Genomic DNA, 22,997 nt, shown 5'->3' on the forward strand with positions numbered 1-22,997 from the left:
TCAACACAGAGCCCAACTTGGGGCTTGAACCTGCAGACAGTGAGATCATGACCTGAGCTGAAGTGGGACCTTTAACCAACTGTGCCACCCAGGCGCACCTTGATTTGAGAGAGAGAGAGAGTGCACACCTGAGCAGGGGAGGGCAGAGACGGAGGTGGAGAGAGAGGTCCCAAGTAGGTTCTGCGCTGCCAGCACAGACTAAGAGTCAGACACTTAACCGACTGAGCCACCCAGGGGTCACCATCCCTGTTTTTCAAGATTGAGATTAATTGACATAAGATTTTAGTATAATCATTATTAGAGAGAGAGAGTATGTCAGAGGGGGAGAGGGGCAGAGGCCGGGAGGGGGGGGGGGGAGAGAGAGAGAGAGAGAGCGAGAGAGAGAGAGAGAGAGAATCCCATGCAGGCTCCATGCTCAGTGCCAAGACCACCAATGCAGGACTCCATTCCACAACCCTGGAATCATGACCTATGCTGAATCAAGAGTGGGGATACTCAGTCAGCTGAACCACTCAAGTGCCCCATAACATTGTATTATTAACATAATGACTCAATACATTGTGTACATTGTAAATGCACACCACAATAAGTCTAGTTAACATAAGTCTGTCACTACACATAGTTACACATTTTTTTCTTGTGATAAGAACTTTTCAGATCTACTTAGTAACTTTCAAATATACAATATAGTATTATTAATCTAGCAGCACACTATACATTACATTCCCATGACTTATTTTATAACTGGGAGTTTGCACCTTTTGACCCCCTTCGCACATTTCACCGCCCCCCCCCCCCCCCCCCCACTTCTGGCAACCACCAGTCTGTTCTCTTTATCTATGAGTTTTGTTTTTGTTTTGTTTTTTAATTTTTTTTTAGATTCCACATATAAATGAGATCATATGGTATTTGTCTTTCTGTCTGACTCATCTCACTTAGCACGATGCCCTCAAGGTCAATGCATGTGTCACAAATGGCAAACTTTCCTTTTTTTAATGGCTAAATAATATTCCTGTGTGTGTGTGTGTGTCCAGCACGTCTTTGTCCATCTATCAGGTTGCTTCCATGTCTTGGCTATTGTAAATAATGCTGCAGTGAACATGGGGGTGCAGATATCTTATCCAGTTAGTGTTTTGTTTCCTTTGAATAAATACCTAGAAGCAGGATCGCTATATCATATGATAGTTCTATTTTTAATTTTGTGAGGAATCGCCATTCCACAGTAGCTGCACCAATTTACATTCCTACCAACAGTGCTGAGGGTTCCCTTTTCTCCACACCCTTGCCAACATTTGTTATTCTAGTCTTTTTGAGAACAGGCCATTCTAACAGGTGTGAGGTGCTATCTTGTGGTACTATCATTGTGGTTTTGATTTGCATTCCCCTGATTGGTGATGTTGAGCACCTTTTATTTACCTTTGGCCATCTGTATGTCTTCTTTGGAAAAATGTCTCTTCACATCCTCTGCCATGAGAAAAATCAGATTGCTTGGGGTTTTTTGCTATTGACTTATATGAGTTTTTTTTTCATATTTTGAATATTAATCCCTTATCAGATATATGATTTACCAGTACTTTCTTCCATTCTGTAGGTTGCCTTTCCATTTTGTGGATGGTCTCCTTGCTGTGCAGAAGATTTTTAGTTTGATATAGTACCACTTATTATTTTGCTTTTGGTGACAAATCCAAAAATCATGACCAAGACTGATGTCAAGGAATTTACTGCCTATGTTTTCTTCTAGGCGTTTTATGGTTTCAGGTCTTACATTAAGTCTTTAATCCATTTTGAGTTGGTATTTTGTGTATGGTGTAAGGTAGGAGTCCAGTTTCATTCTTTTGTATGTTGCTGTACGGTTTTCCAACACCATTTATTGAAGAGACTGCCTTTTTCCCCCACTATTTATTCTTAGCTCCTCTGTTGTAAATTCATTTACCATATATGCCTGGGTTAATTTGTGGGCTCTCCCATCTTCCATTTCATTGATTTATGTGTCTGTTTTTATGCTAATACCATACTGTTTTGATTACTATACCTTTGTAATATAGTTTGAAATCAGGAAGTGTGATGCCTCCAGCTTTGTTCTTCCTTTTAAATGTTGCTTTGGCACGTGGATGGAACTGGAGAGTGTGATGCTAAGTGAAATAAGCCATACAGAGAAAGACAGATACCATATGGTTTCACTCTTATGTGGATCCTGAGAAACTTAACAGAAACCCATGGGGGAGGGGAAGGGAAAAAAAAAAAAAGAGGTTAGAGTGGGAGAGAGCCAAAGCATAAGAGACTGTTAAAAACTGAGAACAAACTGAGGGTTGATGGGGGGTGGGAGGGAGGGGAGGGTGGGTGATGGGTATTGAGGAGGGCACCTTTTGGGATGAGCACTGGGTGTTGTATGGAAACCAATTGACAATAAATTTCATATATTGGAAAAAATAAAAAAAATGAAATGAAATGGAAAAAAAATAAATAAATATTGCTTTGGCTATTTGGGGTCTTTTGTGATTCTATACAAATTTTAGGTTTATTTTTTCTATTTCCATGAAAAATGCCTTTGGAATTTTGATAGGGATAGCACTGAATCTGTAGATTGCTTTGGGTAGTAAAGACATTTAATAATATTAATTCTTCTAATCCATAAGCACAGAATATCTTTCCATTTATTTGTGTTGTCTTCAGTTTTCTTTTATCAGTGTCTTATATTTTAGTGTACAGGTCTTTCACCTCTTTGGTTAAATTTATTCCTAGGCATTTTATTCTTTTGATGTAATTGTAAATGGAATTGTTTTCTTAATTTCTCTTTCTGGTAGTTCATTATTAGAGTATAGAAATACAACAAATTTTTGTATATTGATTTTGTGTCCTGCAGCTTTACTGAATTCATTTATTAGGTCTAGCAGTTTTGGTGGAATCTTTAGAGTTTCTTGTTTCTTAAAGTAGGTGCTTATCACTATGAGGTTCCTTCTTAGAACTGCTTTTGCTGTGTTCCATTAGTTTTGATATATTATATTTTCTACTGTCATTTATCTCAAGGTAGTTTTTTTAATTTCTCCTAGATTTCTCCATTACCCATTGGTTGTTCAATAGTGTGGTTGATTAATCTCCTCATATTTGTGAGTTTTCCAGTTTTCTTCCTGTAATTGATTTCTAGTTTATACTGCTGTGGTCAGAAAAGATACTTGATATGATTTCAGTCTTTTGAAATGTATTAAGACTTATTTTGGGGGCACCTGGTTAGCTCAGTTGACTAAGCGTCCAACTCTGATTTTGGTTCAGGTCATGATCTCATGGTTCAGGAGTTCAAGCTCGCAGTCGGGCTCTGAGCTTTGAGTGAGGAGGATTCTCTCTCTCCTTCTGTCTCCCTCTCTCTCTGCCCTTCTCCCACTTGCCCTCTTTCTCTTTCTCTCTTTCTCTGTGTGAAAATAAATAAATAAATTGGAAAAAAAAACCTTATTTTGACCTAATATATGATCTGTCTTGGAGAATGTTCTGTGTGTGCTTGGAAGAGTGTACATTCTCTTGCTTTTGGAGGAATGTTCTACATATGTCTGTTAAGTTCCTCTGGTCTAATGTGCAGTTTAAGGCTAATATTTCCGTATTGATTTTCTGTCTGGATGATCTATTTTGACCATTGATGAAAGTGGAGTATTAAAGTCCCCTACTATTATTATATTGTTGTCTATTTCTCCCTTTAGGTATGTGTGTGTGTATATATATATATATGCTCCTATGTTGGGTATAGTATATTTACAAATATTATATCCTCTTGATGATTGACTCCTTTAGCATTGTATGAAGACCATTGCCTCTTATTACAATCTTTATCTTAAGTCTATTTTGTCATAAGTATAGCCACCTCAGCTTTTTTTTGGCTATTTGTAGGGAATATCTTTTTCCATCCTTTTACTTCCAGTGTGTGTGTGCGTGTCCTTACCTCTGAAATGAGTCTCTTGCAGGTAGCATATAGATGGGTCTTGTTTTTTATCCATTCGGCCACTCTATTTTTTGACTGGAGTGTTTAGACCTGTCTGGTTTTTTAAACAGTGTTTTTCTTGATTTGACAAGTAATACAGGCTCATTATAAAAAGTAAATATCAGCTATAATCTCTCTCATATATATATATTTTTAACATTTATTTTTATTTTTTTGATGTTTATTTATTTATTTAGGGAGAGTGGGAGTGAGCAGGGGAGGTACAGAGACAGGGAGAGAGAGAATCACAAGCAGGCTCCACACCACCAGTGCAGAGCCTGACATGCGGCTTGAACCCATGAACCGTGAGATCTTGACCTGAGCTGAGACCCAAGAGTCAGAAGCTTAACTGACTGAGGCACCCAGTAGCCCCTAACATTTTATTTTATTTTTGGTTTTTTAGTTAGAGTATGCAGGTGAGCAAGGGAGAGGGGCAGAGGGGGAGAGAGAATCTCAAGCAGGCTCCATGCCCAGTGCAGAGCCCAGCATGGGGCTCATTCCCAGCACTGTGGGATCATGACTTAAGCCAAAATCAAGAGTCGGATGCTCACCTGACTGAGCCACCCAGGTGCCCCTTCAGGAATATTTTGTTTTTCTTTTTCTTCAAAAACTTTTTAAATTTTATTATTTTTGAGAGAGAGAGACAGACAGAGCGTGAATGGGGGGAAGGGCAGAGAGAGAGGGAGACAGAATCCGAAACAGGCTCCAGGCTCTGAGCTGTCAGCATAGAGCCCAACACGGGGCTCGAACCCATGAGCAGTGAGATTATGACCTGACCTGAAGTCAGATGCTCAACCAACTGAGCCACCCACGCACCCCAGGAATATTTTTTATATTTCATCTGCTGAGGGTGAGCTCCCCACTTGGCCTTTTCTGACATCAACCTCGTGAAGGTTTGAGGTGGTTTGTACAGGTGGCAAGGGGAGAAGTCTAGACTTCCTCTATGGTCCTTGGTGGCAGAGGTGGGCTGGGGGCCACATTTTTCCTATGGTGTTTGGTTACTCTCTGTAATAATAATTGCATGCTTTTTCATTGAATGGATTTTCAGTATCATAATTATCCCTCATTATGTCATAGTTTTCTCGTGTGTAAAATGTGGCTTATAATAATTTCTACTTCATAGGGGTGTTTTAAGGGCTAAATAAGTTATTATATGTAAAGCACTTCAGACACAGCTTGCCACGCAGTAAGCATTATATAAGTGCCAGCTACTGCTGTTGTTGTTTTGGAATGTAAACAATTTCTGACTTTCTGTAATATAAATGCTATAAGTGAATACCACTTTTTATAAATATTGAATGAATTTCTAAATATTTCTGTAGACAGACTCTTAGTAGAGGGCTTGCTGGATCAAAAGGTCTGCACTTTTTATAGCCTCCTGATATACAGGGCCAGATTGCTTTCCAGAGTCATCAGGTCGATTTACATATTCACCACAAAGCCACCAACATTATTAAATGCCATCCTTTTTTGCTTGTTGTCAATTGATAGGACTTAAATTTTTGAATTTTGAAAAGGACTTAATCTTGTGTGTGAGGATGAATATTTTTCATGTTATTAACTGTTTCTATTCTATGCATTATCTCTTCATGTTTTTTTCTCTATTGTGGTTTATTCTGTTTTTTTTTTTTCGTACGAGTTCTTTAGGTAGTAAGCATTGTGTTATCTGTCATATTTCATGCAAATACTTCCCTTAGTTTTCATTTCCGTATCAATTTTGTCTCTGATTTTTAACTGAGAGTCATTTAAATTTTTGTCATTGTAAATTTATTCATTCTGTGCATGCACGCATGTGTTTTCTTCCCTTGCTTTAATGCTTAGGAATTTCTTCCCAGTCCCACAGGCAGATTAATAGTCATCATTTCCTTTCTTTTAGGTTCTTTTAGTTTTGTTTTTTGTTTTTTTTATTTAGTGTTTTGTTTATTTAGTGCTTTGATCTATTTGGAGTTATTTTGGTATATGGTTGAGATGAAGATTTAACTTTTTCTTCACTCAGTATTATATGTCTTAATAATACTTTTTACTATATGTTGAATTTTTACATTTATTAGTGTTTGTTTCATGGCCAGTCTTATATGTTCCATTAATCTGCTTTTGTGCTTTTTATGATATACTTCCATAGCTGTTAGAGAATGTCGAGGTTTAAATCTTTGGGCTTGGAGATCCGCAAAACCTCCTCAGTCATTCATCCTTGATAGAGGTTCACTACCCTTGAACTCAGCAGACTCAACACATCTGGCTCTGCTCAGACACACAGTGGAGTTTTCCCTTCTACTCTCTGTTCTATGAATCACATAACTTTCTTATATTTTCAGTAACTGAGTAACTTTATCATTCTTCAAACTTTGTTTCTTGGCCCAGTGGGCATTTCTTTGCCTATATGTGTGTTCTCATTCCCCAACATTTCTTCATCCCAGGTCTGTGCATTAAAACCTGTTTGTATTGGGGCGCCTGGGTGGCGCAGTCGGTTAAGCGTCCGACTTCAGCCAGGTCACGATCTCGCGGTCCGTGAGGTTCGAGCCCCGCGTCGGGCTCTGGGCTGATGGCTCAGAGCTGGAGCCTGTTTCCGATTCTGTGTCTCCTCTCTCTCTGCCCCTCCCCGTTCATGCTCTGTCTCTCTCTGTCCCAAAAATAAAATAAACGTTGAAAAAAAAAAAAAAATTAAAAAAAAAAAAAACCTGTTTGTATGAATTTGTTTCTTTTCCTACTCTTCTTTCATTACTTTTCTTTGGTGAAGTTTTTGTTTTTGTTTTTTTTTCTTTTAAGATTTCATTTTTGAACAATCTACACCTAATGTGGGGCTGAACCCACAACCTGGAGGTCAAGAGTTGCATATTCCAATGACTGAGCCAGCCAGGCACCCGGTTAAGTTTTTTAAAACCCAAAATATCCTTTGACAAAAACAGTTATTTTTATTTCTGTGCTTTATTGCAACCATGTCTCTTTTTCATGTCCTTTTCTGTTCTCAGGACCTTACCTCATTAAAGCAATTTTTAAAAATTTTGTTTGTTTGTTTATTTTAACATTTATTCATTTTTGAGAGACAGAGTGTGAGCAGGGGAGGGGGCAAGAGAGAGGGAGAACAGAATCTGAAGCAGGCTCCAGGCTCTGAGCTGTCAGCACAGAGCCTAATGTGGAACTTTGAACTCATGAAGCGTGAGATCATGACCTGAGCTGAAGTCGTACACTCAACCAACTGAGCCACCAGGGCTAAATTTTATTTTTCAGTAATCTCCACACCCAACGTGGGGCTCAAACTCACAACTCCAAGATCAAGAGTTGCATGCTTTACTGACTGAGCCAGGTGCCCACACAGCAGAACCCTTATATTTCTCCTGTAAGCTGTCCTGAGGCTCTAAGAGAAGTCAATTCTTTCACACCTCTGTCTTGAATGTCCTTTCCAGCTCTCTGCTCACAGAACTACTCACCTTTCAGACCCAGCCAGATATTGCCTTCTCTAAGAAGCTTGCAGAGCTAAAATTAGTCACTCCCTTCTCTGTGTTTCCATTTTCCATTTTTTTTCAGTTTTTTTTTCTTTATTTTAGAGAGAGAGAGTGTGTGTGGGGTGGGGGGAGAGGGGTGGAGGGAGAGGAGAGAGAGAGAGAGAGAGAGAGAGAGAGAGAGAGAGAGAGAATCCCAAGTAGGCTGCATGCTCAGGGCAGAGCCCGATGTGGGGCTTGGTCCCATGACCCTGGGATCATGACCTGAGCTGAAATCAAGAGTCAGATGCTCAATCAACTGAGCCACCCAGGCACCCCTTTTTAAAATTATTTTATTTTATTTCATCATGATAAATGTACTCTTTAATCCCCCTCCCCTATTTTCCCCATCCCCCCCACCCCCCCCACCTACCTCCCCTCTGGTAACCATCAGTTTGTTCTCTATAGTTAAGAGTTTGTTTCTTGTTTTGTCTTCCTCTTTTCCTTTGCTCATTTTTTTCTTTGTTGTTTTGTTTCTTAAATCCCATGTATGAATGAAATCATATGGTATTTGTCTTCTCTGACTGACTTATTTCACTCAACATTATACTCACTAGCTCTATCCTTGTTGTTGCAAATGGCAAGATTTCATTCTTCTTTACAGCTGGAAAAATATTCCATTATATATTATATATGACATCTTTATCCTTTCATCAGTTGATGGATACTTGAGCTGCTTCCATAGTTTGGCTAGTGTAGCTAATGCTGCAATAAACATAGCAATGCATGTATCCCTTTGAATTAGTGTTTTTGTATTTTGGGGGTAAATACCCAGTAGTGGGATTCCTAGACTGTAGGGTTGTTCTATTTTTAATTTTTTTGAAGACACTCCAATGGCTGCACCAATTTGCATTCCACATTTTTATCCACATCCTCATCAACACTTGTTGTTTCTTGGGGTTTTGTTTGTTTGTTTTCGTTTTGTTTTTTAAGTGCGTTCCCTGCCAAGGTGGGCTTGGACTCATGACGCCGAGATCAAGAGTTGCAGGCTGTACAGGACTGAGCCAGCCAGGTGCTCCTGTTTTTTGTGTTTTGACTTTTAGCCATTCTGACAGGTGTGAGGTGATAGCTCATTGTCGTTTTGATTTGAATTTCCCTGATGGTGCGTGATGTTGAGTATCTTTTCATGTGTCTGTTGGACCATCTGGATGTCTTCTTTGGAGAATGTCTGTTCGTGTCTTCTGCTCCTTTTTTTTTTTTTTTTAGTGTTTATTTTTGAGAGAGAGAGAGGCAGAGCACAAGCAGGGGAGGGTCAGAGAGAGAGAGGGAGCCAGAATCTGAAGCAGGCTCCAGGCTCTGAGCTGTCAGCACAGAGCCTGACAGGGGGAGCGGGGGGGGGGGGGGGAAGGGGGGTGCTCAAACTCACAAACCTTGAGATCGTGACCTGAGCCAAAGTTGGACCCTCAACTGACTGAGCCACACAGGCACCCCATCTTCTGCCCATTTTTAATTGGAATATTTGTTTGTTGAGTGTTGAGTTTTAGAAGCTCTTTATGTATTTTGGATACTAACCCTTTACTGGATATGTCATTTGCAAATATCTTCTCCATTCAATAGTTTGCCTTTTAGTTTTATTGTTTCCTTCACTGTGTAGAAGCTTTTTATTTTGATGTAGTTGCCATAGTTTATTTTGCTTTATTTCCATTGCCTCAAGAGACATATCTAGAAAAATGTTCCTATGGCCAGTGTCCGAGAAATTATTGCCTTCAAGGATTTTCTCTTCAAGGATATTTATGATTTCAGGTCTCACATTTGGGTCTTTAATCCATTTTGAGTCATTTTTGGGTATAGTGAAAGAAAGTGGTCCAATTTCATTCTTTTACATGTGGCTATCCATTTGTTGAAGAGATTGTCTTTTTTCCATTGCATATTCATTCCTCCTTTGTCAAAGATTAATTGACCATGTAATTGTGGATTTATTTCTGGGTTTCCATTCTCATGGACCACTTTTAACGGCATCACACACAATAATGTAGCTCATTGTTTTCACAGCCATCATCCTTGCTAAATACTGTCCTTCCTCTTCAGTGTCCAAGACATACCTGATTTTTCTCTATATCCCCAACTCCAGCTCAGCCTGTTTATTCCTAGATATTCTATCAGTGGACCCAGGAGGTGGGATAGATTCAGTGCTGTACTGAAGGGCTCTCAGAGAGCTCTCCTCCTACCATTAGATATCCCTCCTTGGAATGAATAACCAGCCTGATATAATGCTAATATCTAGCCAGTGCATGAGACTGTTAACTTTTTCCTATAGGATCGTAAAATATAGAATGGTCAGCCCCTTATACCTTTAAAGGTTGTTTTGGAAATTGAGGGCAGTCCAGGCCTTGAGAGAGTGAGATGTCCAGGATATATCAGTTTGATTAAGGCAGTTGTGTTTAGTTGTAGATGTTAGGAATATGGAGCTGGAAGGGTGGGGGTAAGATGGGCTCCATGCAGATGAGGGGAGAGGTAACCTCCTAGTTATACTGGTCTAGTTATACTGTTATACTGTTATACTAGGTCTAGTTATACTGTTACTTCAAAAAAATCTGATGAGACTCTTGTTGATATTTGTCAAAGGGACACATTCTGGAAAGAGAATTGATGAAGAAGCAAATTAATGTATTAGATTAATTTCCTGTTATTATATAATTAAATTTTTGTTTGAACAATTTGTTTCCCTATTTAAGTAAAAAATAAGTTTTGTTTTTTTGTTTGTTTATGTGTCCTGTTTTTTATGGTTTTGCAGTAGAATGCCCCACATGAAACATAACTGCAAATATCAGCTGTGAAAAAACGAATAGTGCTTAAGTACAAATGGAGACATGATTCACTTAAAATAAACACTTAAACACAATTCAGGTCTCACAAGCACGTGGACTATAAAGTCAGTTTGGTAAAAACCCCCGGTTTTCTGATGTAGAACATCCAAAATGAATTCTAAAACACAAAGCAGTACTTAATATCATTCCTTTATAATAAAATCCATAAAGCATTCTCTCAAAAAAAAAAAAAAAAGAAGAAAGAAAATGAAGAATACACTACCACCCAGGCTTCCCCATGCTCTTTTATCTTTCTTTCTTACTGATCCTTCTTGCCTCTCCTTTTTACTGTCTCTTCCAGATTTACAAAAATGAACATATAATACTTTTAAAGAGCCCCCACAATATAAAGAACATCTTCGACAGAATGCCCAGACATTGGTAAGCCACACCCCTAATCCTGGTCCTGAAGAAGTGCATTCTGAGAGCAGACAGCTTTCACATTGAGGTGACAGACACCCTCTTCTCCCTGCCTCTGCCTTTCACCCATCTCAGACAGAGAGAGGAGGGGTAGAGAGACAGAAACCAAACCCAGAAGACTCATATTTGTTGGCATAATCAAGGAGGAAGCTTTAAAAGCCTACCCACCATCCCAGTTAACATCGGAACTGTGAAGAGAGGGCAGGTGAGGTGGGGAAAGAACATTAGATTTTTGGCTTTCTCTTTATATATTTTTGTATTGTTTTACTTATTGAAGGAAAACAACACATAGAGGACCCTAAAACATAAAGAATACATAATAAGGCTTAGTTTTAAATAAGAAATGAGGCTGGGGCACAATAGAAGAGGCAAAGAAAGGGAGAAAAGACTAATGATAAGGGACTGAAGAGTAAGATGCTGTTTCAAATGTAAAATGTATATAAAACGATCACCCTCTTATTATAATTTTTAATAGTGGAAACAGCTAGATTTTGTTGTAATTAAAAAATTTTTTTAAATGTTTATTATTTTTGAGAGAGAGAAAGAGAGAGAGAGAGACGAGTGTGAGCAAGGGAGGGGCAAGAGAGAGGGAGACACAGAATCCAAAGCAGGCTCCAGGGTCTGAGCGGTGAGCACAGAGCCCTACGCGGGGCTCGAACTCATAAACCGAAAGATCATGACCTGAGCCCGTCAGATGCTTAACTAAGCCACCCAGGCGCCCCTGCTGTAAATTTTAATGGTGAAAGGCTCGATTGGGTTGTTGAGGAAAGCAGGTGTGCCAGGTGAGCACGGATGGACGATTAGGAAGGTGGGGATGTAGGGAGGCACATCTACACCCTCGCTGCTCCAGGCCTGTCCTGGGTGGGAGTGGATTCTGTTTGCTGGGCTGAACCAGGAGAGCCCTGCGAGAGCCTGATGGGCTTGGTCGCCCTGGCGGTGAAGGTGTAGTGCCGGCCCTAGTCCAGGAGATGGCAGCACATCCCAGAGGTCCTGGGCTAGGCGGCTGCCCGCCCTCCTTGGCCCTAGAGGTGGTAGTAGAGTGAGGCACCTGGCCATATGCCCTCCCTTGGTGGTGCTGGCTGCGTGCCTCTCAAGGTCCTTCTTTAGCAACTTTGGGTAGAAGTATTTATGGTTTCCTCTGAGAAGCCTAGAAAGCCAGTCTGCTTAGCTGCTTGCAGAAGTTCTGGGTCCAGAGGCTCCTCCTTGCAGGTTTGAATGGCAGGTAAGGTGTGCAAGCACAAGTGAGCACAGGGCCTCAGGAAGCAGAGGCTGATTCTGGGATTTGTGCTCTGTTTTCCTTAAAATAGCTGAGTGGGTAATATATGATAGAGAATCTTGGTAGCTGTGTTTTTTTTACTTACATTAGAAGTAATACTTTTTTTTCTTTTTAATTCAGAGAGCTACAAGATAAAAATAAAGATAGACCATAACCTCCCCACCAAGATAACCCCTGTTGACAATAAAAGTTTCCAATTAGCAATAATTGTGCCTCGGATAAACCTCATTGGCTACGATACCGCCACTGCACAAAGCTGACAATAAAAAAATGATAATAAAATAAGACCAGTTTAAGGTTTGAAAATTTGAACTACAGAAAAGTATGAGAAGTAAATGGGGGCACCTGGCAGGCTCTGTCGGAAGAGCGTGGGACTCTTGGTCTCGAAGTTGTGAGTTCAAGCCCCAGTTGGGCATAGAGATTACTTAGAAAAAAAAAAGAGGTTGGGGCACCTGGGTGGCTTAGTTGGTTAAGCATCCTACTCTTGATTTCGGCTCGGGTCATGGTCTTAGTTTGTGAGATTGAGCCCTGTGTCAGGCTCTACGCTGATTCTCTCTCTCCCTCAAAAATAAATAAATAACTTAAAAAAAAAAAAGAAGTAAATGTTTCTTCCCCCTCCATCTTTAACCTCTCTCCAAAGGAAACCCCTGTTAGGTTTTATATGATAAGAAACTTTTTTTCCTCATAAGTTTCAAAGGCTATGCACATGTCCAAATATCTCTATTTATAGTTCTTTCATCTGTTAATTTTTAGAGTTTATTTATTTTGAGAGAGAGAGTGCACACGCATGTGAGTTGGGGAAAGGGTAGGGCAGAGTGAGGGGGAGAGAAAGAGAATCCAAAGCGGACTCCCCACTGTCAGTGCAGAGCCCAATGCAGTGTTTGAACCCATGAACCATGAGATCATGACTTGAGCCGAAATCAAGAGTTGGACACTTAACCAACTGAGCCACCCATGTACTCCATTATTTGTTTATTTTGAATACCAAAGTGATCATATTATATACTGCTCTAAGTCTTGTTTTTTCATACACTATACCTTGAAGATCTTTTTTTTTTCTTGAGATATATTGACATATAACATTGTCTTAGTTTCAGGGGTACAAAATAATGATTTGATATTTGTATATATTGCAAAACAATCACCACAAAAAATCTAGTTAACATCTGTCACCATACATAGTTACAGTTTTTCTTCTTGAGATGTGGACTTGAAGATCTTTCTAGTTGGCATGTATAGACTTCTGTCTATCATAATTTTTTAAATGGGTCTCCCTGTTGATGGAGGTTTTGGTTGGTTCCAGTGGTTGCTAATATAAACATTGCTGCAGTGGACATCTTTGTATATTTGCTTTGGCATACCTGTATAAGTCCAAATTCCTAAGAGTGATCAAAGGGCAAATACATTTTATTTTTTTAAGTTTATTTTTTATTCCCCTTTTTTTTTTAAGTTTATTTAGTTATTTTGAGAGAGACAGAAAGTGCGAGCAGGGGAGGGGCAGAGAGGGGCTGGGGAGAGAGAATCCCAAGCAGCCTCCACGCAGTTTGCACAGAACCTGATGTGGGGCTTGAACTCACAAACTGTGAAATCATGACCTGAGCCAAAGTCAGATGCTCAGTCACTCAACCAACTGAGCCACCCAGGCACCTCTATTTATTTTTTAAATGTTTATTTATTTTTGTGTGTGTGAGAGAGAGCACTCAAGCAGGGAAGGGGCAGAGAGAGAGGGAAACAGAGAATCTCAAGTAGGTTTTGCGCTGCCAGCATGGAACCCACTGCAAGGCTTGAACCCATGAACCATGACATCATGACCTGAGCAGAAACCAAGAGTTGGAAGCTTAACTGACTGAGCCACCCAGGCACCCCATGGGCAAATACATTTTAAAACTTGATGGCTAAATTTTCTTTCAGAAAGGGCGCCCCAGTTTACATGCCTACGAAGAATATGTGAGTGCCTATTTCCAGGTGGCTGTAGAGAAACCTGCCCCTGTCAGGAGCCCTTTTACATCCTGTGTGGTGAGACTGGTGCTCAGCAGAAAGTAGGCCCAGCTTCTCTGCTGCAAGGCTGCAGCTGGCTCCCTCCATGGCCTTCGCCTCATCCAGTGCAAATCTCCTCGGGTGGAGGAGAAGCAGTGTGGGGGCCAGCAGCCTTTCTTTTAGCCATGGGGAATACTCCCTGGATTTCTTTATTGCTTTGGTGAGATTTTCTTGCCCACCTGGGTGAGAGAGTGAATAACCACGTCTTCTGACTCTTCCAGGTGAAGAAGGCATATAGGCAGAAGGCCCTCTCCTGCCACCCAGACAAAAATCCAGATAATCCCAGAGCAGGTGAGACTGTCCTACACGTGGGGAGGTGAGACCCGCTCACCTGGGCATGGCGTCCTCCCGGTCTCCACTCCCGAGTGACTGCTGTGGAGTGTGACGTGCACAGCCCCAGGCCTGCACTTTGCATGCAAGGGGAGGGAGTCTGGTCAGTTGTCTGTACACTCACCCTTCCCGGTTGGTCCGTCATCTGTGGATGTCGGCCTTCCTGCCAGCGTGTGGCTTCTTTGAGGTGCTTTTTCGAGAGAGCACACCATATCAAGCCTGACTTCCTTTTTCTCCTCTCTTTTTTGACCCATATTTGTAGCTGAGCTCTTCCACCAGCTTTCTCAGGCCTTGGAGGTACTGACCGATGCTGCAGCCAGGGTAAGCTCATCCTCCTCTATTTGAACTGTCTCCCGTGGTTAGAGACCACTGTGGCACTTGAGCCTCAGTCGCCTATACTCCGCCATGCAGCACGGGCCCTGCCGCCCCAGCCTGGAGGTCTGGTCACCAGGCTGCCTCCCGACGGCTCCGGGGCTACATAGCAGGTCCGGGAAGATGGCTATACTCTGTGCTGTGTCCTTCAGCTGACTGCTCCTCGGTGTTCCTTTCTCCTGCCAGGCTGCGTATGACAAGGTCAGGAAAGCCAAGAAGCAGGCAGCAGAGAGAACCCAGAAACTTGATGAGAGAAGAAAGAAAGTGAAGCTTGGTAGGTGACTTTGTGGTACTGGGTGGCCTGTGGTTTCCCTGGGCCATTTTCATGCAGCCCCCTCACTTTTCTTCCTGGAGCTGTACCTCAGAGCTTTTTGGCTCCAGCTCTAGGCAGAACCCTGCTGCCAGGGTGGGTCCTGAAGGATACTCTTAGGAATGACAACAGTGACTAGATTTACTACTAGCTAGCATTGTGACCAATGCTTTACAGCCTCCTTTAATTATCTAAGGAAGTGGGTATTACTAAACCCATTTTTTTAATAGACAAAGAAGCTAAGGCACCAAAAGGATGAGAACTTGCTGGATCTGAGATTTAAACCCACGCAGTATGAGTAAAGTCTTGTTCTTATTCAGGATGCTGTCCTGGATCTTTTGATTCATCCCAGCCTCACTTCTGCACAGAGCTTTCACTCTGAGGAGTCCTCTCAGAAGGATCCAAATAGGTCCAGGCATTTTTTTTAATAGCTTTATTATGGTGTGTTTTGAATATCATACCATCTACCCATTTTTTTAAATTTTTTTTTTAGCATTTATTTATTTTTGAGAGGCAGAGAGAGAGCAGGGAAAGGATAGAGAGAGAGGGAGACACAGAATCCGAAGCAGGCTCTAGGCTCCCAGCTGTCAGCACAGAGCCCCACACCGAGCTCGAACTCACGAGCAGTGAGATCATGACCTGAACTGAAGTCAGACACCCAACCCACTGAGCCACCCAGGTGCCCCCCATCTACCCCTTTCAAGTGTGTGATTCAATGATTTTTAGGAAATTTACCAAATGGCGCATCTGTGCCTGTAAATCAATTTTAGAACATTTTCATCACTGCAGTAAGATTGTTCCAGGCAGTCCTGGGGCACCTGGATGGCTAAGTCAGTTAAGTGTCTGACTTTGGCCTCACGTCATGATCTCACAGTTCGTGAGTTCAAGCCCCATGTTGGGCTCTGTGCTGACAGCTCAGAGCCTGGAGCCTGCTTTGGATTCTGTGTCTCCCACTCTCTCTCTCTGCCCCTCCCACACTTATGCTCTCTTTCTCTCTCTCAAAATAAATAAACATCAAAAAAAATTTTTTAATTAAAAAAAATTGTTGTAGGCAGTCTTTACCTGATTTTTCCCCCTTCTTCTTGCCTATTTGATATCCATACATTTAATATTCAATATACCATCTCAGTACATCCATCTTTTTATCAAAAACAAACAGGGGCACCTGGGTGGCGCAGTCGGTTAAGCGTCCGACTTCAGCCAGGTCACGATCTCGCGGTCCGTGAGTTCGAGCCCCGCGTCAGGCTCTGGGCTGATGGCTCGGAGCCTGGAGCCTGTTTCCGATTCTGTGTCTCCCTCTCTCTCTGCCCCTCCCCCCGTTCATGCTCTGTCTCTCTCTGTCCCAAAAATAAATAAAAAACGTTGAAAAAAAAAAAAATTAAAAAAAAAAAAAAAAAAACAAAAAACCCTGGAGATTCTAGGTAAGTATAGTACCCAGAGAAGAAAGCAGTGGGTCCCAGGCCTGAGAGGAGGGTTTGTCACAGCAGCTAGCCTGGCATAGGGCCACAAGCAGGTTTCTCTTGGAAGGCAGGAAGGGCTCCAGGACATGGGTGATGTCCTCACACAGAATCTGCCATCCCTGTAGAACTGCCATAGTCTGGTCCAAAGTGAGGCTTGGTAAATGTGAACTAAGAAGGAGGTGTAGGAGGCAGTGGGGACTCGAGCTCTGTGGTGGAAAAAGCATCAACGCCAAGGTCGAGGTCAGGCTGTTGTGCCAAACCACAGGGACAGGCCAGCAGCTCCACCCTTGGCATCCCTGCCACATGGCCCTGGGCTGCTGACATAAGCACTCACCCACACCCCGTTCACTGATCAGAGAACTAGCTTGGTCAGCACGAGCTGCTGATTTAACTCTTCCAGACCCCGGCCACTCAGCTGGAACCTATACTTCTTCCACACTATGACTTTTGTCAATGAAGATTAACTTGAGAGCACACGGGCTTGGAGGGAGGGGGCAGAGGTACTATATGGTTTCATTCTGTGTGAGACTTTGGGTTGGCTGAGGCCATGTAGAACTGCTTAGACCAGACATTGGGTCACTCAACTCTTGTGCCTAGACCTGGAGGCCCGGGAACGGCAGGCCCAGGCCCACGGCAGTGAGGAGAGGAGAACCGGAGCACCAGGACGCTAGAGCAGGAGGTGAGCCTCCGGGCATGCTGGCCTAAAGCCATTTGCAGGAGAAGGAGGAGGGTGAGCCTAGGTGGCTGTCGTGGCTGTCTTCTTCTGTGGATCTGGGTAATCTGTCCAACCCGCAGGTTGCTGAGCCCTAGCTTGCAGGTGGAGCCTCCCAGGGACCTTCACAAGGTGAGCCAAACTGGAATTGGATCTGCACAGAAATGTCACTCCCCCCAACCCCGCTCTGCAGATCGAACGCCTTCGAGAAGAGGGTTCCCGGCAGCTGGAGGAACAACAGAGGCTGATCCAGGAGCAGATACGCCAGGAACGGGAGCAGAGGTTGAGAGGTAGGCATCCATCACCCCCACCCGCCTCTCCTCTGAGGCAGCTCCAAATGCCCAGAGCGGCCACGCTGGCTGCTTGGTGGAGTTGCTGTGGAGGCTTCCAGCTGCTCAGAACCCTAGGGGCACCTGACTCAGACATACGCCACCTGTTCCTTCTTCCTACCACTTCTTTGGGGCCTATTTGTTTTTCACTCACCCTGAGATCTCCTGTCCTTGTTTATCTTAGTCCTAAGCAGGGCTGGCTCTACTGTGGAGGAGATCAGTAGGGGAAAGGCTCTGGATACTTTGTTTCAGTAGAACTGTGGGGTTTTACCTCTGCCTCATGCTTCTGCAAGGCGATGAGAGCCCTTCGTTAGCAGAGTGCTAATCATGGCCTATAGCAGGCAGCTGGGCGCACCACCCTGGAGGGGCAGCTCCTCAGGATGGGGTGGGATTGCCTCTCCCTTCCCCACCAGGCTCATCCCCAGGGCGGGCCAGCTATGCCTTGGTCAGGAGTGCCCTTTCCCAAGCCCTTCAAACTCTGGGCTGTGTCTCCTTTAGAGAACTTTGTGTTCCCTCCTATTCTACCTTGCTAATTTTCCCAAATTTTCTAGGAAAGGCAGAAAATCCTGAAGGCAGAGGAACCCCCAAGCTAAAGGTGAGCCCTGCGGGATCCACGGGCCACCTCATACCACCTCTTGTCAGCAAGAACAGATGTTTCCAGTGGCTCAGGGGGTTCTAGCAGGGACACTGGGTTTCTGGGAGCCAGCGCAACTACCCATTCCTTCCATCCTGTCACTACCTGGGGATCTGAATGGCCTCTCCGAGCTTGCCACACAAGGCCGCTCTTAGCCCTGGCAGTTGCCAGGCAGCCCTTCTCAGAAGCCTTGGAAGGAGAGCATCTTATAGGTCTGGACGTGTGGCTGTGTGGGTGAGCAGGCCACCCTGCAGGTCCGTTTTCAAGAGGAACACATCTTTATGGGGGGCTCCCTAGATTACAAGTGCCTGGAAGACCATGAGGGTGTCGCTCAGACTGTAAAGCTCAGGTGTGGGGCTGGGACTGTTCAGGCCAAGGTCAGAGTTTAATGGTGATGCCCACTGCCATCCTTTCAGCTAAAATGGAAGTGCAAGAAGGAAGATGAGTCGAGAGGCAGCTACTCCAGAGATGTCCTCCTACAGCTTTTCCAGAAGGTCTGCCCTGCCGCCTTCCATCTTTCTCATCATCTCCATCTGTATCTCAGCCCAAACCCTGGATCTCCAGGCCAAAACTCCCTTAACATCTCTAGCAGCCTTTTTTTCTGTCTCACAGACCATGTAGCAGCCTAGAGGCTTTCCCCAGCCACCTGTGTTGCCATATGCCCTCCTAGGTCTCACCTTCCCTACCTAGTTCTAGCCCTTGCCGTCTTGAGTGTGTGGGGAGAGATGAGGTGGGCAGGTTGCACAGAAGCCCCGTCCGCTTCTCCACCTTTGGTCCCTGAGGCTGCTTTGCAGCTCTGCCGGTCTGAGTTCTCAGCCCTTTGCTAAGGGTTCCTTTGCTATCCTTCTTCATCCTGGCAAAAATATCCTTTCTTTCCCATCTCTCATCCCTCTCTGGGAACTTAGCGACAAAGCATTATCCCCCAGCCAAAAATGCCCCAGCAGGCCTCAGGGCAACCCAGGCTTGTCTTGCTCCTTGCCATGCTTACCGAGCCCCCTTTGTCCTCACAGTACGGAGAGGTGCTCAACCTGGTGCTTTCCAGCAAGAAGGCTGGCACCGCCGTGGTGGAGTTTGCGACCGTCAAGGCTGCGGTGAGTGCCATGTGAGGCTTTGGGGGGCCACTGGTGGCCCCGCCATTCCAGAGTACGGACCCGTACTGTGGGCCCTCTGAGCTTAGATGTCCATACTCCCAAGGGACCTCTGGGCCAGCTCAGAGCCAAGACTCCCCAGAGGCCCCCCTATTCCTGGGTAGAGGCACAGGGAGTGAAGGTAAGACAGGAGAATGCTCTGGGGATGAAGGAGAGCATACACCGACTTCATTTCCTGCTGCCTGGCTCCACACCCTCTACCTTCTGTCCTCCTGCGGAAGCTGGCACGCCTCCTGGCAGGCTTTGCCTCTTCCCCACTCCCCGGTTAGAAGGCTCATACCCCTGACTCACCCATGAGGAGGGTCAAAACCTCAGCACATCATTGTGTGAAGGTTGCTTGGTTTGGCCTGGAAGATGAGAGTGCTGGTGTGGGTTCTTTGTATGGGTGTAGAGAGAGCCACTCTATGGCTGATTAGAGCCATGGTACCAGGACCAGGTGCTCTGTCTGACAGGAGCTGGCTGTCCAAAACGAAGTGGGCCTGATCGATAACCCCCTGAAGATTTCCTGGTTGGAGGGACGGCCCCAGGGCGCAGGGGGCCCCAGCCACCCAGGACTGTCACAGGTAAGGAACCAAACCTCCCTAGCTGGGTCTGCGGGACCTTTTCCCGTGTGGGTTCATCTCAGGGCCCTTTCCTCCTGAGGAGCACAGTGAGATTGGCAGCTTTGCCAACCTAAGCAGGACTGTGGTTCTGTTCTGACTCTTTTCTGTCTCTGAGTGCCAGGGCCCCACCCCACACAGAATTCTTAGATTCTCTCCACGTCCCGGTCTCCTGCCGGGGCTCTCACCATCACCCAGAGGGGCTTTCCTGGCCCATGGGTTGCTTGGTTGTGGCGTGAAGCGTTTGGCGCTTAGATTACCAGCTACTGAAGGGAAGGAAGGGGCAGGCAAGGCGAGCAGCTGCTTCCTCCCCAGCTCTAGGTCTCCAGGTGTGTCTGTGGCTGCCGCACACAGGCGCCTGCCTACCGTCAAGAGGCAGTATCTCCTTAGAAATAACACTGGCTACCCTGCTGGCCCTGGGGCTTCCCCTGGGGGCGTGCCTCATGGTGAAGTGCAGATTTCAGCTGATGTGCACCTGGGGTCTGGCTTAGTCGTCCTCACAGCTCCATGAGGGCTTTTGTTCAGCACGAGGACACCCAGACACCAGCCCTGTTTACACCGCCCCAGTTTGATGGGACAGAAAACTCTCAGGCCCAGAGCTCTCCCATCTCTGAAATGGCCTTTGGGTCTATGCGGGAGCCGCAGGCTGCTGTGTGCACGGCCACTCTGGGGGTTGGGGGGAGGGCCCCCAGGGATTCGCAAGGGCTTTGCTCTTAATGCCTCAGTCATGCCACCTCAGCTCTCCTATGTGCTCCTCACCTGGCTGTGAGGATGGGAAGCTCCCTAGGAGTGCGTCCCAGATCCTGGGCAGAGGAGGAAGATGAACTGGTGTGAGCCCAACGCGGAACCCTTCTGTAGAGACCTCATTCCCCACTGTTAAGTCCCAGCATTTCACAGCCCCAGATGACACTCCATAGGCCATGTTGTAAAGAACTTTATTCATATATCTTGCGTCCGGAGGGGAGCCTTTCAGCTCAGCGCATCCACACAGAGGACGGGAGAGAGGGGCCGCAGGTTTGGGTATGGAAGCAGTGTGCGTTGAAGCTTCCTCTCCCCCTCTGCCACGCTTGATAAGGCCTGGAGTGTCAAAACCACATGGCCCAGCCAATTTGGGCTCTGGTTTCAAGTCTTCTGGCCAGGCCACAGGGCAGGGCAGTAGCAGAGCCTATGGCCTTGACCCAGGGGGCTCAGCCCTGCACGGCAGTCCCCATCATCGGGGGATTTGGGCAAGGCAGGGCTCCCCAATCCTGTGGACAGTTCTGGAGACCAGCTGAGCCTCTTTATGGTAACAGCTACGAGTTTCGTGTCCATCCTCTGATCCAGTCCGGTGCTCCCAGGGCAAGAAGGAGGGAAATCTGCCACTCTTTCTGCTACATTTCTCAAGGGCTCCCATCACTAGTAATTCTGGGAACTCTCCGAGCACCCGTTTGCAAGCCGTGTCTGTGCCTTTGGCTGGCATTCCCTACAGACACCTTCCTCGGGCACCAGGGCATGCTCTGGGCAGCTCTGTTGGCAGTGTGTCTCTCGTGTCTCTTTTCTGGAAATGATTTGTGTGGCCTTTTTCCTGAGTCTACTCTGCACCTCTGTATGCCTCACTCTTCCTGCTCTGCCAGCCCTTTCCTCCCCCAGATGTTTCCCCCCGACCCCACCATGGCACTGGTGGCTCCGGGCCCTGGTCTCTGCCAGTGCTGTCCAACAGGACTTTCTCCAGTGATGTTTACATGCAACTGGCGCTGTCCAATGTGGTAGCCGCTAATCACGTGTGGCTGCTGGATATTTGAAATGTGGCCAGTGTAACCAGGGAACTAAATTTTTAATTTTACCTCATTTCAGTCTGAACAACCACATGTCCTTAGTGGCTCTTCCCTCAGGTCTCCCCACTTTCCTCTTTGGCCTGGGTCAGACCACTTTTGCCTAGACCTGCCCTGTAACGTCTCTCTATAAACAGTGGCTTCAGAGGAGCTGCTGCAGGGCACCCATCTGATCTGCTCAGTGTGAGTCCTCCACTCCCTGACTCACCCCTGGTGCTCCCCTCCCCCTCTGCTGGCCTCTGCCTTGTCCCCGTGGTTACAGGCATGGCCTCCCTTCCCCAGCTTAGCCAGCTGCCTTCAGGGCTCCCGCCAGCAAGTACCCCCTCAAGACATTTCCTACGGCTTGCCTCTGTCCCTCTGCTCCAGGATAACCTGGAAGACTGTTCAGGACCCGGAAGGAAGGCAGGATCCTGGATTTCTGTCCCTACCTTTTCTTAATCTGCAACTGTATCCTCCTTCCCTGGGCCTCCAGGCTTCCAGCTCTTCCAGTTACCCCACCTCTGCCTTCCATGCACTCCATTCAGAAGCTAAGTTCATTGGGAAATTGCTCCCTCAGCATCTGTAGAACTTCCTCAAGAAGTGAAATCCCCAGGTCCACTTTGAAGGAGAAGAAGGGATCACTCAGGTCTGGGGCAGGTGTCTTCTGGAAGGGGGAGTGTCCAAAAGGTCCTCTTCAGAGTAGTGGTGGAGGGTGCCCGCCAGGGAGAGCGCCGAGGGCAGGGTAGCCGTGTAGGCAGCAGTGTAGGCAGGTGGGGGCTCCAGGATGTTGGGGCAGCTGGAGCTCTCTCGGTACAGGCGAGGAGGCTTGGGTGGGGCCAGCAGGGTGGCCCGGGGCTGCTCGTCCCCCCAAAGAGGCAGGCGCCGTCCATCTGGCCTCCCTCGAAGCTCCCGGATGACCTCTCGGTTGCTGTACTCCTCGTGATCCCCGCCAGCCGTGCTGGCCTGGCTGAGCACGCTGCCCTGTCGCTGGAGTCGTCTCGGCCGCCCCAGGCTCAGCCTCTTGAAGAAGGAGGCGTTGCGGAAGGAGCCTTTCCGCCAGGTCTCCATGGCACCCAGGGGAGCCAACAGACAAGCTCCGTACCTCAGCAGCCCAGTTCAAGAGTTGCCAGGGAGCATTAGGTCCCCACTGGAGCAGTGAATGGCAAGAATCAGGGAGACAGCCCTAGTGGTCTAGAAGCATCTTGGATGGTGGGAAGGGTCCTGGGAAGAGGGCACTTTTGTCCAGGAGAGTAGAGAACCGGGAGTTCCTGGTGACAGGAGTTTCCCAGAGGGACAGGAGTGGCCTGGTTACTTGATAGGGTAATGG

At 45.7% G+C, this 22,997-nt stretch overlaps 2 protein-coding genes and 1 pseudogene across 2 annotated transcripts in view; 1 reads left to right on the top strand and 2 right to left on the bottom strand.

Annotated features, from left to right (window-relative positions):
- The window catches only part of DNAJC17 (DnaJ heat shock protein family (Hsp40) member C17), a 42,444-nt gene that overhangs the window by 17,077 nt on the left and 2,370 nt on the right, over positions 1–22,997 (top strand). Inside the window, 10 exon segments of the mRNA XM_030318466.1 lie at positions 14,208–14,277; positions 14,579–14,637; positions 14,875–14,962; positions 17,056–17,097; positions 17,100–17,137; positions 17,364–17,460; positions 18,051–18,094; positions 18,550–18,627; positions 19,144–19,224; positions 19,734–19,844. Coding sequence (XP_030174326.1) covers positions 14,208–14,277; positions 14,579–14,637; positions 14,875–14,962; positions 17,056–17,097; positions 17,100–17,137; positions 17,364–17,460; positions 18,051–18,094; positions 18,550–18,627; positions 19,144–19,224; positions 19,734–19,844 — 708 coding nt within the window.
- On the bottom strand, positions 12,035–12,207 carry LOC115517296 (annotated as a pseudogene).
- Positions 20,900–22,761, bottom strand: CB3H15orf62 (chromosome B3 C15orf62 homolog). The gene is given in 2 exon segments (XM_032593663.1): positions 20,900–22,342; positions 22,345–22,761. Coding segments are annotated over 2 exon segments (525 nt in total). The 5' UTR covers positions 22,739–22,761; the 3' UTR covers positions 20,900–22,211.

This window comes from Lynx canadensis, chromosome B3, assembly GCF_007474595.2.
Source record: "Lynx canadensis isolate LIC74 chromosome B3, mLynCan4.pri.v2, whole genome shotgun sequence".
NCBI classification, from domain to species: domain Eukaryota; kingdom Metazoa; phylum Chordata; class Mammalia; order Carnivora; family Felidae; genus Lynx; species Lynx canadensis.